This window comes from Leptonychotes weddellii, chromosome 7, assembly GCF_054177405.1.
Source record: "Leptonychotes weddellii isolate Sample4059 chromosome 7, ASM5417740v2, whole genome shotgun sequence".
In the NCBI taxonomy this organism is placed as follows: Eukaryota; Metazoa; Chordata; class Mammalia; order Carnivora; family Phocidae; genus Leptonychotes; species Leptonychotes weddellii.
Window position 1 is genome coordinate 22,713,343 of NC_138375.1, and position 15,296 is coordinate 22,728,638.

The 15,296-nt window shown below is 40.0% G+C and overlaps 1 protein-coding gene across 8 annotated transcripts in view; it reads right to left on the reverse strand.

Moving 5' to 3' along the window:
• DROSHA (drosha ribonuclease III) overlaps positions 1 to 15,197 on the reverse strand; it is a 117,706-nt gene extending 102,509 nt beyond the window's left edge. For 2 of the 8 annotated variants that reach the window (XM_081825939.1, XM_081825935.1), the window contains exons 1-7: positions 15,043 to 15,187; positions 13,843 to 13,969; positions 12,875 to 12,940; positions 10,829 to 11,662; positions 6,777 to 6,869; positions 1,214 to 1,324; positions 750 to 981 (exon numbers count right to left, since the gene is read on the reverse strand). In XM_081825939.1, the coding sequence (XP_081682065.1) occupies positions 750 to 981; positions 1,214 to 1,324; positions 6,777 to 6,869; positions 10,829 to 11,662; positions 12,875 to 12,894 (1,290 nt within the window). In that variant the 5' untranslated portion in view covers positions 12,895 to 12,940; positions 13,843 to 13,969; positions 15,043 to 15,187. Of the gene's footprint in view, positions 1 to 749; positions 982 to 1,213; positions 1,325 to 6,776; positions 6,870 to 10,828; positions 11,663 to 12,874; positions 12,941 to 13,842; positions 13,970 to 15,042 lie in introns of all 8 variants that reach the window. The other 6 variants (XM_081825936.1, XM_081825940.1, XM_081825941.1 and 3 more) reach the window with 6 other exon arrangements.
• Between the last annotated feature and the right edge of the window lie 99 nt (positions 15,198 to 15,296).

A 15,296-nucleotide genomic window follows, 5' to 3' on the forward strand; every position in this document is an offset into this window, starting at 1 on the left:
GGCAAACAGGTCTAAATTAATGGGATGGAGTCATAACACCTACCAGGAGAAAGAGACTAGAGAGCGACCAAAAATCAAATGGATATAAGAAAAAAAAGAAAAAAGAAGCAAGCACATGAAAGAGGAGGTCATGGAGTCCGACACAGCAATGAGAGAGTGGGCTGCCAAGGCCAGGAGCCTCATGTTGAGCAGCATGTGCACTGAATCTCTCAAGAGCCCATGAAGGGTGACTATCCCTGCCATTCCACAAAACCAGCCAATATGCATAGGAAACTTCCTGTGGTTATCTTTGGTAAGGACAGACTTATAAGAGACAAACTCAGATTCTTCCTTATTTCCCACCTTGAGGGGAAAATATACACACAAACGCACAACCACAAACTGCATAAAGTAGTTACGTGTGAGAACTTATCAAACCACCAGTATCAAGACTAGCAGTGTTATAAAAATGCAGAATGAAGAGATACTTGAATTACTCCTGCACTCTTGCCTTCGCTTGTATAAAACAGCTTTGGTCTACAGCACAGGTTCTCAACCGGGGAGGGGGGGAGGGGGCATTTGGCAACATCTGAAGACAGCTTTGGTATCACAAGTGGGGAGGGGTTCTACTGGCATCCTGTGCACACATCCCAGGGATGCTACTCAACATCTTACAATGCGCAGGGCAGGCCCCACCACAGAATTATCTGACTCCAAATGCCAAAGGTGCCAAAGCTGAGAAACCCTGGTCTACAGCTTCTCAGACCTACCACCTGATCCATGGGGTCACTGGAGTAGTAGTTTTCTGAGTGCGTGCAGCGAATCCACACAGGCTTAAGAAGTTCTTCTTCCTCCTCCTCATTTTTGTCAGGCAGTGTCTCCTCCGGCTCTTTTTCCTTTATTGAGGTATAATTCTTCTCTTTGCCAGTGCTCTGGCTGTCACTCCATCTGTCTTTTTCTTCCTCCCAACGAGCTCTCTTTTTCTCCCTACTTGGGGAGCGACTTTAAAAGGAGGCAAAGGACGCTAATTATTTAAAATGCTCTTATGTTGTAAAACGATTCTATTTCACCTGTTTAGTTCACTTTTCACCTAAAATAAAAATGCCATACCAAATCACCATATTTGCTTTTGTTAAACCAGTGATTCCTAAACACTAGTCTGATGGCATCAGAATCACCTGAAGTTAGTTGTTTAAAAATACAAATTCCCAGGCCCTACCCCAGATCTACTTACTGATTCACAGTCTCCGGGGGTGGGGCCCAAGAATCTGTATTTTTAATAATCTCCCCAGGTAATTCTGGTGTGCATCCAGCAGGTTCAGGGACAACCGGCAAACCGTAACTCCTAGAAGAGAAAGATATTTCGGAAATACTTGAAAATCTCCACAGACAATGTCAGCAACGAGAATACTAGTTTGAATCTTCCACGGCTTGCTTTGCGAAGAAAAAAGAAAGGCTTCACAAAACATGGTTTCAGCTTGGCCAATAAATTGAGCTTGAGGACCATAATCCAAGAGTGAACCAGTTATATCCTCCCTAACCACCTCTCTGGAAGCCCACACTTGGGTTACTACTTAGTGAACCACCACTTTGTCAAATTCTGATTCCTGCACAGACTAATATTAACTCAATTAAAAAGGATAAAAACAAGTCAATCTCCTTGAATTCCTGCTTGAAATATGCAAAGACCCATCCTATGGATGTGTTTAGAGGGAAAAACCTACAGGATAGATTTTAACTTAAGATCCAAAAATTTAAATGCAACCCTACAGACCCTGAGAATGCAGCCAGGGAGAGTAACTGCTTTATTAGTATAATGCGGGCATCCTCTGCAGCCACAACTACCAAAGTTACTATAATCCAAGAAAGCTTACAACTGGATCAAAGTCATAAATTACCTATTCACATCAACTCTACCACTAACTTCTAATTTTATGACAGGAAGTGTGTGAGGGTGCAGGGGGGAATGGGTGGGTGATTAGAAAGATTACATATACTGATTACTTATTGATATAACTTCTGAATGTTACAATGTATATATTTTGTTACCAGAAGTTACTGTAAAGTAAAATGTATATACATCCACTGTAGAAAGCTAATAAAGCATTAACAAAAATAAAACAAAACTCATCCATAAAACCACTCCAAGATAACCACTACATTTCACAAATGTGTTAAAACATATAGATATAGGACTATATATACATAAAAATATACACAGTTTAACAAAAAAAAGGAACTCCATAGCCTGCCTTTCTCACTCAAAAGAAAATCAGGAATACCCTTCTATTTCAATACAACTATACCTGAACCACTTTTGTAATAGGCGCATTTTTTTCTTGTTATACATGTAGCCATAATTTGACAAACCTGATCAGAGTCATTTAGGTTGTTACCTTTTTCTTTTTGCCATCATAAACAATGCTACTGTGAACACACTTGTGTTCTTTGTACACTTGCCATATTATTCCACACAGAGAATGCATACTTTTTTTAACGCTTCTCTCTAGATAGGTAGTACCAGTTTAGACTACAATCAAAACCATATGTGAGTTCCCATTTCCATACATCCTGTCAACATGATTTTTTAATCTCTGCCATTCTGATGAAAGAAGTTATCTTATTTAACTTGCAATTTTTTATCACTACTGAAATAACGTTTCATGTTCACTTTCTTTATGAACATCCCAGTCATATGCTATGCTAGTATTGTTAAAATTAGGAGTACAGTCTTTTTTATTCATTGAGAAAGTTTTTTTAAGGTAACTGCCCTTCTGTCAAATGGAATGCAACCTCTTTCAGTTTTTTTCCTTTTAATTCTATTGCTATATATAACTTACACGGCCAAATCTAGAGATTTTTTTTGTTTACGCTGCCTGCCTTAGTGTAATGCTTGGAATCCTTTCCCATCCCAAAGTTAAATAAATATTTTCCATTTCCTTCAGTTACTCCTTAACATAAATTTTTTTTATTCTACCTCTCCGAGATAGAAGACAGAAATCTAATTTCAGTTTTTCCTCCATATGGCTTGTCGATTGTCCCATCAGTTTCTCCTCTGATTTGAAACAATTTTATGATAGATGTAAATTTTCATATTACTTGAATGTTGCTCAATATCTGGGATATTTTATACCCACATCAAACTGCTTTAATTATTCTGTGTATTGAACACTTTAATTCTACTACAGTAAGTATCCCTGCATAATATTTTTCTTCATTATTTTCACTTCTATTCCAAGGAAGAATCGGAGTCATTATAAAGTTTTAAAAGTAGTAGTTCAACTTAAGTTACATTAAAATTATGGATTATTTGAAGAACACTGGTATTTTCACGACCCTGTTGTCCACTTCCGCTGTGGGAACATGGCATGCCTCCATTCACTTACATCACCTTGTCTTCAGCTACATTTCTAGTTTTCTTCACACTGATCTATATATTTTTCAAGCTTATTAAGATATTTAATTTTAGTTAAATTTTCAATAGTGAACCTACATTTTTTCCCCATTACATTTTCTTAGGTGTTTCTGGTATTTAGGTTTCTTAGGTGTTTCTGGTATTTAGCAAGTATATTAATTTTGGTATGTTTCTTTTATAATTTCAATTTCAGTGAATTAATTCTCATTGTTTCTTAGCTGATCCTCTTGAATTCTCCTGCTAATACCATTAGCTAATAATGGCAACTCTTAGCTTCCACTAGTATGGGGTTGGCTGGTTTGTATGTTTATTTTAGTGCTTAATGCAAGCCTAACACTCTGCTAAGCACTTTACTGACACTCACATTTAATCCTTAGAAGAATCCTATGAGGTAGATATGAACATCTCCTACAGAGGAAACAGAATTAGAAACTGCATCACTTGCCCAATATCACAAAGCTATTAAGTGGTAGTTAAATGCTAATATGGTTGTTTGACACAGACATTTTGACATGTACTAAAATAACACCAAATGTTTATTGCCGAGAAACAGGGGCAAAACCATCCTCACGCCACTCCCCTTGAAGCAGGTGTCCTGAATGATGGATGGTCAGGGTTGTCTGTTGTGAATATCAATTAATATTTTTTAACACTTTGAGAGGGTCATTTCAAAACAGGAGCAAAACATCTTCTTTAGGTAAGTGTCTCAGGCACTCCAAATGTCAAAATCCAAACTTGAACTTCTTTCTTCACAATAAGCTATACTACAAACTGTAAGTTTTCTTCCTTTACAGTATTTATATCTCTGATTTTAATCTTCTCATCCACTGCATTAGTTGGAACTCATAGAATCCAAGTCTCTGCCTTCTTCACAAGCTACTGGTCACTGGAGAAGAAACCACTAGACCAAAGAGATTTCCAGCACTCTACATTAAAAATCACCAACCACAAATGGGGTCCTCAATGGTTTCTATCAACATAGTATCTGGCTTTTTTTCCTGTCCTTAGCTCCTCCTCCATCGGCCCTTCCTCTCTGAACAAACTCTTCCTCGTTAATCTCATCTAATCCATGGTATTTGGTATTTCCAGCTGGGATCTCTTTTCTGATCTTTACACCTGTGTACCCAATTAACTACCACACAATTCCACTTGGTTGTCTTACAGATTCTCAAACTCCACATGCTCAAACTGTACTCATCTTGCATCGTTCTTAGTGCTCCCCACCCCCAATGGGGAGCACCAGGTCTCAGGTGATGGCTGCTGACTCTCCTTCCCTCACCCTCAGTTATCCTACTGACTCTATCTCATAAATGCCTCTCAGTTACCTCTACGGCTCCCCATCACCACTGTCACTGTGCTGGCCTAGGCATAATCCCCTGTACGGATTACTACAAAAGCTGTCTAAACTCACTTCCCAACGTCCACGCTTGACCCTCTCAGAGCACTTGTCTAAACTGCAACCTTCACACATGCTCTTTTCTCTCCTTCTACCATCCCCTTCCCTAATGCATCCCTATACACACTTCAAGTATCAATTGTAAAAAAGGTAAAATGTCAATTTTTCTATGACTACCCGAGACTGAGCTCTCGCTGTTGTGTTCCCAGAGCAACGTGTAATTGCTCTATCAAAAGCACTTCTCATGGCACTTAACTTTCTCATTCCTGTAAAGTGGGGACTCCTGTGAATGACTGTATCACTCACACCAATGTTTGCAATGTGTTTTGTTCACTTCCTGTCAGGTGACAGTGACAGGCAATGGAGCCGCATCTTTTTCCTAACTTGTATGGGAAGGCCTGAAAGGTTTCAACACTAAATTTGGCTCTTCTGAGATGGTGTCAGTCATGCTCATCATGCGATGATATTCTCCATCATGTTAAAGAAGTCTGCTTATATACCTAGTTTACCAAACCTTCTATTTATAAAAGGATGCTGGTTCTATTTTAAATACCTAATAAACAGGAACTGAGACAGCTCTACAGATTTTGACACAAAGAATTAGTTATAGATTTTCTAATACTAACCTATTTATCCATGCAATCTTGGACTAAACTGTTATTTTAATATGCTCCTGAAAACAACTGGCTAATATACTAATCAGTATTTTCATATCCATATTCAAAAGAGAGATTGTTTTGTAGTTTTCTTTCCATTAGGTTATGTTTTGCCATGTCGGTTTTCTGGGCATCACAGCATGAGCTGAGCTCTCTTTCCATCTTCACCAATGTTCTAGAACAGTTTAAAACTTTTTTGGAGGTGGTACAAATCCAACTTTTTCAATTTTTTTTCCATAGTTACTTGCCTATTAAAATTTTCTGCTTCTCATGTGATTTGTAATTTTTGCTTTCATAGAAATCAACCCATCACATCCAAGTTTTTAAATTTTGTGAATATAGTATCTGTACTTATACCAACATATTAGAATTTTTAAATACCCTTCACTCTTATGATACATTCTTTCTTATACCTGATGGAGTATGTTTTTCTTTTCCTGATTTGCCACTTTTTAAGTCGTATGACCTTTCAAAGAAGTCTTGCATTTACTTCCAAATATTGTTACAGTGCTATAATTCTGTTTGCTATTTCATTAATTTCTTTTATCTTTAAATCCCTTTTTCTGCTTTTCTTATACTCTACCAATATGTAGAGCCAAGTAATCAGATAATTATATAAACATATTTATATATATTATAATTCTACATATAAAATGTATACATACAGTTACCATTTATTTGACACTAACTTTGGATCCAGCTCTGTTTTTACACCTATTCTCTCAATGACTCCTCATCACTCAATAAAGCAAGTGTAACTGTTCTTATTTTAGACAAAGACACTGAAGCTTAAAAAGGTTATATAACTCTGCCCAATATCAAAGTTGGGAGAATAACTGACCCCAAATCTGTCAGATTCCAGAGTGCTGTGATTGATTACCATTATATAATTTTACCTCTTGATATAGAACTGGTCACACCCTGTAAGTTTTGGTTTACAACAATCTCAATGTCGTTCTTCTAAATAAAGTGTGACTGCAGTTTTACTTTTTTTTTCTGAAACAAGTAAATTTAAGAGCATAATTATGAATTCCCAGGGTTCTTTTTTAAGCCTTGAATATTAATGTGTATACAGTTTTATAGCAATTGAGGTCAGAAAAACTGGCCTGTATAATTTCTAACTTTTTGGAAATCTATCAAGATTTTCCTTGTGCATCTTCAATACATCTTGAAAGTAAAGGTTTTTAAGTTATTGGCTGTTTTAGCTGTTCACAGGGCATTTTGGATAGACTCTTAGGCTAGTTTGAAGACTTGGTGATTATTATGCATAAGCACAAAACCTCAATTCAAGGAGATCTAGGACTTCTTTCAGTGTCAACTCCTTGCTTACCTTCCAGATCTCTTATACTCTTTTTTGTAGGACCTTTCCAGAGATGGTGATCTTCGGCTGTCCCGGTGCCTGTGTCTCTCCCGTTCCCGCTCTCTTAAAGGAATTAAGACACAGAGCTGTTTTCAACAGAAAGACTCAAAAACACCATCTCTTTTCACTGAATTCATCTTCTAAATAAATGGACCTCACCTACAAATTTTTCAGGCTCTATTCTCCATGGGACATTTTTATTCATCATTTATTAAAGGATAAAGGAGCTTTTCACTTTACAGAAGTTAACTAACTTGGACATTTTTTGTTGTTTTCTTCAAAGAAAGAAGTCATACTTGATGCTAAGCAGCAAAGGGATTTATGATAATCTTCTCTCCAGATGTTCCAACCAGCCAATCCTCAATTGTTTAGCCTACAGGGAAAACTTTAAAGGATTCTACTACCTAGTGATTTCTAGAAAACTCCCAATTTCATCCATCAAATAAATGTAAATTAAAGCTTTTATTGTGAAAATTAAGATAAGGTTCTACAATTAAAGAGTTCTAAACTCTTACAGGTTAGAGGCCTGAGTGGTAGTTCTAGGTATTGCTGACTGCCATGAGATTGTAAGTCACTTTACCTTGAAATGCTGTTTTCATCTGGAAACAACTCCTAATGGAGACATTGGGTTTATGCAACGTAAAATAGAATGAAGGATTTTAAAACCTTTCAATGTAAAATGGGAATTTAATAATGATAATAATAATAACTTCTGAGTCTATTTAATAAGTATAATGAAGATCTGGAACAAAACTTGGAACTCTAGTATGTTTAAATCAGAACTAAATCTAAGGGAAATAACCATCCAATCTTAGAATAGAAAAAAAAAATGTTATATTAGCCTGAGTCCAGCTAGAAGACCATAAAAATGTCTGAATTCAAAAACATCCCCCAACCAATAGCCAAACAGAAGAAATGTAAATACACTGAAAATCAAAACTTACAAAAATGATCGAGAAATGTGACTGTTTAGATTATTAAAACAGAAATTGTTTTTTCACTTAAAGATCACCCCTCCTCAGGAAAGATTCCTCTTAACATATGTATAAGCCTCAGGTATACACCAGCTGTCCAAAATAAAGTAGCCAGAGCTTGGGATTCTACATTCTTTATTTGATACACTTCTAAAATTAGTTTACTGGGGCCCCTGGCTGGCTCAGTCGGTAGAACATGCAACTCCTGCTCTCGGGGTTGTGAGTTTGAGCCCCACACTGGGTGTACAGATTCCTTTAAAAAAATTAATAAATGAAATTACAGCTTACTTTTAAGCAGTAAAATCCCAAATAGTGAGTGGTACCACATGACAGATAAAATGTAACGTGTAATAGCATGGCGGCTGAAAAGAATAATCGCCTGTATTTGCTAATAAAAACTCTATTGAGAGGACATCCCGAATTTTTTATTTGTATTTTAACATGTGGGCAATAGAATTTTGCATTTGAGAATGACACTTCTGATGATGATTGCTACCTCGGAGTGGGTATGAATTGAAAAGGCCAATCTGGATATAAAGCACATTAGTAACATTGTTTAATGAACCCATTTAAAGCAAGAAAAACAATGTTTGGGTTGTTTTTCCAAAGACTCTTCGTTGTCTGCAAGCATTAAGATATTCCTTAGTACATAATACCAGCTCTCTGATGGCTACACGTTGTACTCACCAGGACAGCTATGGGGATTATTGTGCTTTAGCACCATTCAGTGCACTGTCCCCACCAGACTGCAGAAGAGCATGCTCAGTGCACTGCATGAGATTGTTTCTTTTCCCATTCCCCAGACTAACCCTGATCTTTCCTGGTAACAAATACACATATCCACTTCTTCAAAAACTTCCTCTAGAAATAGTTCGTCCTAAAACAATCTGGTAATCAGTATTCAACCATATTTTAGAGAAGAAAAAGAAGAAGATGGGATCTGAAAAAGGATAGACTGACTTACCCTAAGAAGGAGGGCAGAAGTAGCCAGAGGACAGACTACAGAATTTGCATAAATTTAACACAATCTAATGCACAAATTTGTGAAGTTTTGGTTTTCTCCAATATACTTCTAGAAATTATGCTAGGACATCCCATGCCCGATTTCTATTTCACAGAGACATTCCTTATAAGACAGATGACTGACACTCTACCTAAGACCTCAAAGGGAGCCTACTATCACGTGGCCGTGACACAAAGGCAGCTCCAGGGCAAACACCCCAAGTGCATTACAAGACGACTCCAACAGAAATAAAGGCATGTAGAAAGATGAGCTAACTGCCTAAGCAGATCTTTACTATGTGAAGGAGTTGTGGTTTAGGATAACGCAGATTAATGGCACCTGATTTCACTTACCAGTAGAGATCCTCAGTTGACAGGACATAAGGTTCTTTAAAGAAACACATAGCTCCAAGTTTAAGCCTGATGCAAGAATTTAGGATTTTTATAGCAGAGTCCTAAAAACTTAACTACAGCACCCCAAAATGGAAAAAAAAAATGCCCATCTAGAATGTTGAGTTCGGAGCGAAGTGTTTCCCTAGAAACAGGATTATTAATGATCATTTCAAAGTCTAAAGACAACTATTAACACTTTCCAGTTTAGATTTTCACCATAAAGTTATCAAATACACTATCATAGGCCTCTGCCAATTAGTCCCTCAGATAATAATTAAGGACAAAATTGACCAAAAACAGTAACTCACGCTGAAAAGATTTTTTAGAGTCTATCAACTCTCAACCAGCTCTGGCCCACCAGGAATCACTCATTTCTGCAGGAAACAAGTTCCCTTCTACCTGCCACTGGGCATCGGGAAGAGGAAACAACACATTTTGCTTCCAAACCTTCCAAGTACTAATCACTCTGTTCAGGACTAAGAATGACCACCACCATTAACTGGCAAAATGTTCAGTCATGAACATGAAAACCAAGAGCCATGTGAAAAACGTGGAAACCAAGAAGTGAACTGATTCCACAGGAGCCAAGACCAGCTCTCTACAAACGCACATAGTGAAGTGACCTGGTTTGGGGCACTCAAACCCTTTTAGCACAAAAGTTCCATAGGACAATGAAGGTAAACACACCACAGCGGACAGAAAGAGAAGCAGCACTACTAGCTCGACAAACAGAAAGCTTCAACAATACGAAGAGTTCACTGAAGGTACAAATTCTTTGGTACGGCTGTTATCTACACAGTTTTATTTTTCCATCTAAACCACTGGTTCTTAGACTTTTGGAGAAAAGTCTTGAGATTCTGCTGAAAGGTACCAATTTACTTACAGAAAAGCATGCATACACATAAAACTCTGCATATAACTTCAGAGCATTTCTATAAACCCATCTATGAGTCCCAGTTTAGAAATGCCTGCTGGAAACCTTACTTTCTTATGTATATCTGGTACAAATATTTGGTCTCTTGAAAAAAAAAACAAATGTAATTTGGAATGAAGCAGTATTTTTCAAACACAACTTTCTTCAATATGAATACATTTCAATGCAACAAAATCAAGTTAAAAACTATTTTGAAAACTTTGATGTGTAACCAATGTTATTGCACTTTACAAGGAAACTGAGCAAGAAGGCAACTATGTACAATAAACTTCCACTTATCCTAAAAACCAGAAAGCAAATTCTGCTTAACTAGTTCAACTGATAGCATACACAGATCAATTCCAAAAGAACTCAGGTGCTTTAACCTGATACGGTGATCATACTGAACAAAAGTAAATATGATAATGCAGAAAACACACGAAAAAGCAGTATGTGAACTTTCATTAGAGCACCATTAAATGTCAGCTGTATTATGCAGAGTAATGAGCTTACACTCATTGCAATGAATCTACATTCATAATTTTGAAATGCTTTTCAAAAGTGGCTTTTCTAACATTAATTACTTGTCAGTTGTCTCTTCCTCTTCAAAACAGTCCCAAACACGCTTTCTTCCCTTTATAAATCAAAATGCACTGCGGGACCGTTTTGGTTTGGTTTTCTGAGAAACCCAGATGGCCCGTGTCTGGACCTCTGCAGTTCATTAAAAACGTGTGCTTTACCTGCTGCGCTCATAGCTCCGGTGACGGGAGGGCGTTCTCCCTCGGTCATAATCTGATCTGTAGCGGCTGTCTTGTCTTCTCCTGTCAGGACTTCGGCCTCGTTCCCGCCGATCCAGGGACCGATGCCTCTCGCCTCGCCCATGACTGTGATCCCGGTGCCTGTGATCCTCGTAGTGTTTGAGCCTTTCCGGGGATCTTCTCTCGCTGGGAGCCTTGGGGAGTGGGTATGGAGGGAGGTGCCTAAAATGAGGACTACTGCTGTTATTAGCACTGGGCGGGAAAGAACTGGGGTTGTTCTGGAAGTTATTAAAATTGGGAGGTGGGAAATTATGGTGTGAGTATCCTGGAGGGTACTGATAATTGACCTGCTGTGGCATGACAGGAGGGGGTGGGGGGTGGGGCATGGAAGGAGGGGGCATCATGAAGGGGAAAGTGCCTTGTCCAGGAGGTGCTCCAGGGACTGGGGGGTTATTAGGACAGGGCATCGGAGGTGGCATAGGGGGAAAACAAGGAGGCACGGGGAAGGGGGGCCTCATCTGGTGGTTTGGGAAGGGGGGCCGTATAGGGCAGGGAGGAAGAGGGCCTTGGGCTGATGGAGGCATGGGAGGAGGGAAGGGGACAAAGTCTGGTCGTGGAGGCAGAAAATTGGGGGCTGGAGAGTTCGAGAATGTGGTGGAAGGGGCACTTGGAGGTTCGTATTGATATTGCACAGGAGGCTGCTGAGGGTGAAGTAGTCTCAGATTTTGGGGCCTGAAGGCTGGGGCTGAGGGTCTGGCTCCATGTCCTCCCCGCCCTCGGGGACACCCTCGCCCTGGGTGGAACGACATTCTATGACTTTGCAGGAGGAAAGAAAAAGAGAAAAAGAAAAAAGAACCAAAAACTCACCATAAACAGGGTTTCGCAAACACCTTACCATCTTTAAGAGCAACTGACAGACCCCTTCAGCCACTGGATTATTCCACCTGTCTGATGTTGCCATTCTCTGTAATACCTCAAACTCCTCATGGCCAATAAACTCCTCTTCCCCTGTGTCAGTCCCTGGCTTCTGTCGCTCCCTAAAGCTGCTCCTCCTCCAGAATGAACTCAACATCCCACTGTTCAATCATTTGCTGTTGTCCGTGCTCAGGCTCCCCAAAAATCTGATCCTTGCCATGTCATCCTACCCACACCCCACATTCTCTACATCTGCACCAGCATCTTCCTGTCTTCACCTTCCTCCACACTCAGCAGAGATTCCACAAATGCAACATAACAGGTCCTAAAAGGAATTAATAACCCTCCCCTCCAAGACAATACCACTGGCTCTTTTCGCGTTTCCTATCTCGATAGATAATAGCATTTATTGGTCCTCAAATCATACACCAGGGAATTATCTGGTAACTTTTCCTCCCTTATCCCTTTTAGCCAAAAATTTATTTATTTATTTTTTTTTATTTGAGAGAGAGAATGAGAGAGAGCAAGCACATGAGAGGGGGGAGGGTCAGAGGGAGAAGCAGACTCCCCGCTGAGCAGGGAGCCCGATGCGGGACTCGATCCCGGGACTCCAGGATCATGACCTGAGCCAAAGGCAGTCGCTTAACCAACTGAGCCACCCAGGCGCCCTAGCCAAAAATTTATTTTAAATTCCCATCACTTCTGCTTCATATAAATATTTCCTGAGTTCATCTACTTCACACCATCATTTCTTCCCTGGCTACAATGATAACACCCTTGCTGGCCTTTCTACAATCACTATTACCGCCCACCAGGCCTTTGTCAGGTTCCCTCTCTCACACTCCATGCTGCTTCTTGGCAGGTCCTACAGTAATCACAATTCACCAACTAATTACCTCCTTCCAACTTTCACGTTTGGCTGCACCTCAGAAATATAAGCTCCACCAGGACAGGGCTCTGGACTGTGTTCCTAGCCATGTACATGCCCCACGTGAACATACTTCCTCCTCTCCGCACGTATCAAAATCCTTCCCACTCTCCAGGGCCCAGTGCCAGTGTTTGCTCTTCTCTCTGCTCTCCCAAAACTCCCACCATTACTGTCACACCACTCACCACGTATTGCCTTGCATCATGACGTACTGTCTGGATATGTCACATCTTCCACAGAAAATATAAGCGCTAGAGGACAGAAAGAATAAAATAGGCATAAAAATGTTTCCCAAACTGCTAATGTCTGCAATCATCTTAACACTGATTTTGCATTCTCCAATGCATTGAGCATACTGACAAAATTAAGAGTATGTTTCCCAAATTAAAGTTTACAACTAACTTTGAAGATGTCCTTATCACAATGAGACTAGCAATCAAATTCAAATATAATTTGTAAACACAACAGGTATCCTTGATTTCATCCTCAGCTTTCCATTGAAGAATGCTGTGAACGTGAATGACTTTCCAAATATTTAAGCTTCAGCAAATATTTTAAAAACTCAAATAAATATTAAATACAAAAAACTTTAATGTAGAAGCATCTTCCTAAAGTCTATCTAACTAAAAGTTTTACCAATAGGCTTAAGGTAGATTTTTACAAAGGTTCAAGAAAATAATGTCAGATTATCTAGCTGTATCAATCACTGTGCTTAATAACTAGCAGGCATCAAATAATATCTGATTTATGATTATCATTCAGTCTAAGCCTTCATGATAAACCTATGACCTACACAGTTGATCTTGCCACCACAGGCTACTCATGGCTCATAGCCAACAGAATCTAATTCAAACTCCATGCTTGGCAATTAAGGCCTTCTACAACCTGGACCCAACTTCTTCTAGGCTTATCCTCCATCACCTTCCCTATGAAGTACCTATAACCCCAGATTTTCCCAGTTGCCTAACGTACCAGGTACTATCACCCAGCTTGCTCTTTGCTCCCGCTCTTCTAAAATCCCCTGCTCTATGAATCTGCCCAGACTTTCATCTACCTATGTCAAATGCCACCTCTTCTGTGAAGCCTTTCCTAGTTCCCTTTAGAAAGTAATCCCATTCCCACTAGACTTACTTACTTCTTTTACAGCACTTACCAGAGACTGTCTCATATTATAGTCATGTGTGCACATTTCTAACTCCTCCACTAGATTATTAGCTCCTTGAGGACATGGGTTGATTCATAGTCATTTCTGTATCCTTCACAGCCCCTGGCAGAACATCCTGCACATAGTAGGTGGTCAATAAATGTTTACTATCTCATCAATGGCATATGTTTCTATGTTGCTACTGTACACTTCCCTTTCACATATATCCATGACATATTTGCATTATCAAAACCAGACAAAGAGTAGGCCTTTTCACAGATTCATGCGATATTCAATGAGCCTATACAAGTCGCAGGCCCTGTGGACTCAAAGTTGAGTAAGACACATAGCCAGCAAGACTCAAGCTCTGAATTCACTTTAAAAAAAATACCTTTTAAAAAAAATAAATAAATAAGGCAATAAACAAGGGAAAAGAGGTATGCACAGGGTCTAGGGGAACACAAAGGAGTGTGCTGAACCTAGAAGTGGGAAACAGGATCACTAACACTTGTAGAGTGTGTAATAGTTGAACTTTCGGGATTAGATCCTCATGGATGTTTCTACAGAGAGAGTATCTGGAAACACTGATTATGAAACTGACATATCGAAGGCATAGTCAGACTGTGTTATGGATGCAAACTTTAATTCAAAATCAAAAGTCAAGGAATTCACTGCAACTGGAAAAGTACTTATTTTCTGCGTCTGTCTACTCCTAGGTTGCTGTTTGGAAGCAGGGAAACCGAGAGAGCTGTCTCGCATAGTTAAAACGTCCAGGAACATCAGTCTATGTTGAAAGAGTTGCAAACTGTGCCCACGTTATTAAGAACAACACCCTTTCCCTCACTTGCATCCCCAAGCCAGTCACCTTCGTCCAGCGGAGTTGTAATTGCGTCTTTTCCTGTTTGCATCTCCCGCCAGACTGTGAGCCCCAGGGGCTCACGGTCTCCCTCCGCTCCGAGACCCGGGCGGCCCCAGGCCTGGACCACCGCATGCGCTCCATAAATGAATGAAAGGCCGCATTTTTCACTTCTATTTGTTTGCGGGATTCGGGCCTAGGGTCGCTTTTTTACCCTTAGCTGCAGATCTGAAGAGAGACTGCCCAACCTTAACTCGAAAGCGCCTCTCGCCCCAGCCCCGGACTCCAGACCCGTTTAAACCGGACACTCGGAAAGGCTCCCTGTTCCAACACCCGCAAGTTGCCCTTTTTACCTACAAAAGGTTCTCGGGCCGCGAGGTTGCCGTCAAAGCAAAGCCAGGCTTATTCTGCAGCCGCCAAGACCATAGCGCCACCCGCGCCTCCGGAACAGGAAACCGAGAAAATTAAAAAGCAAACCTGAAAAAGCTGGACCGCGACAGGGAAAGCTCTTGGGCTGGCCACAGCGCCTTGTGCTCGGTGATTGGCGCGTCAATGAGAGCGATGGACACACAAGCCAATAGCCTTCGTAGAACGCCCCGGCGCCCGC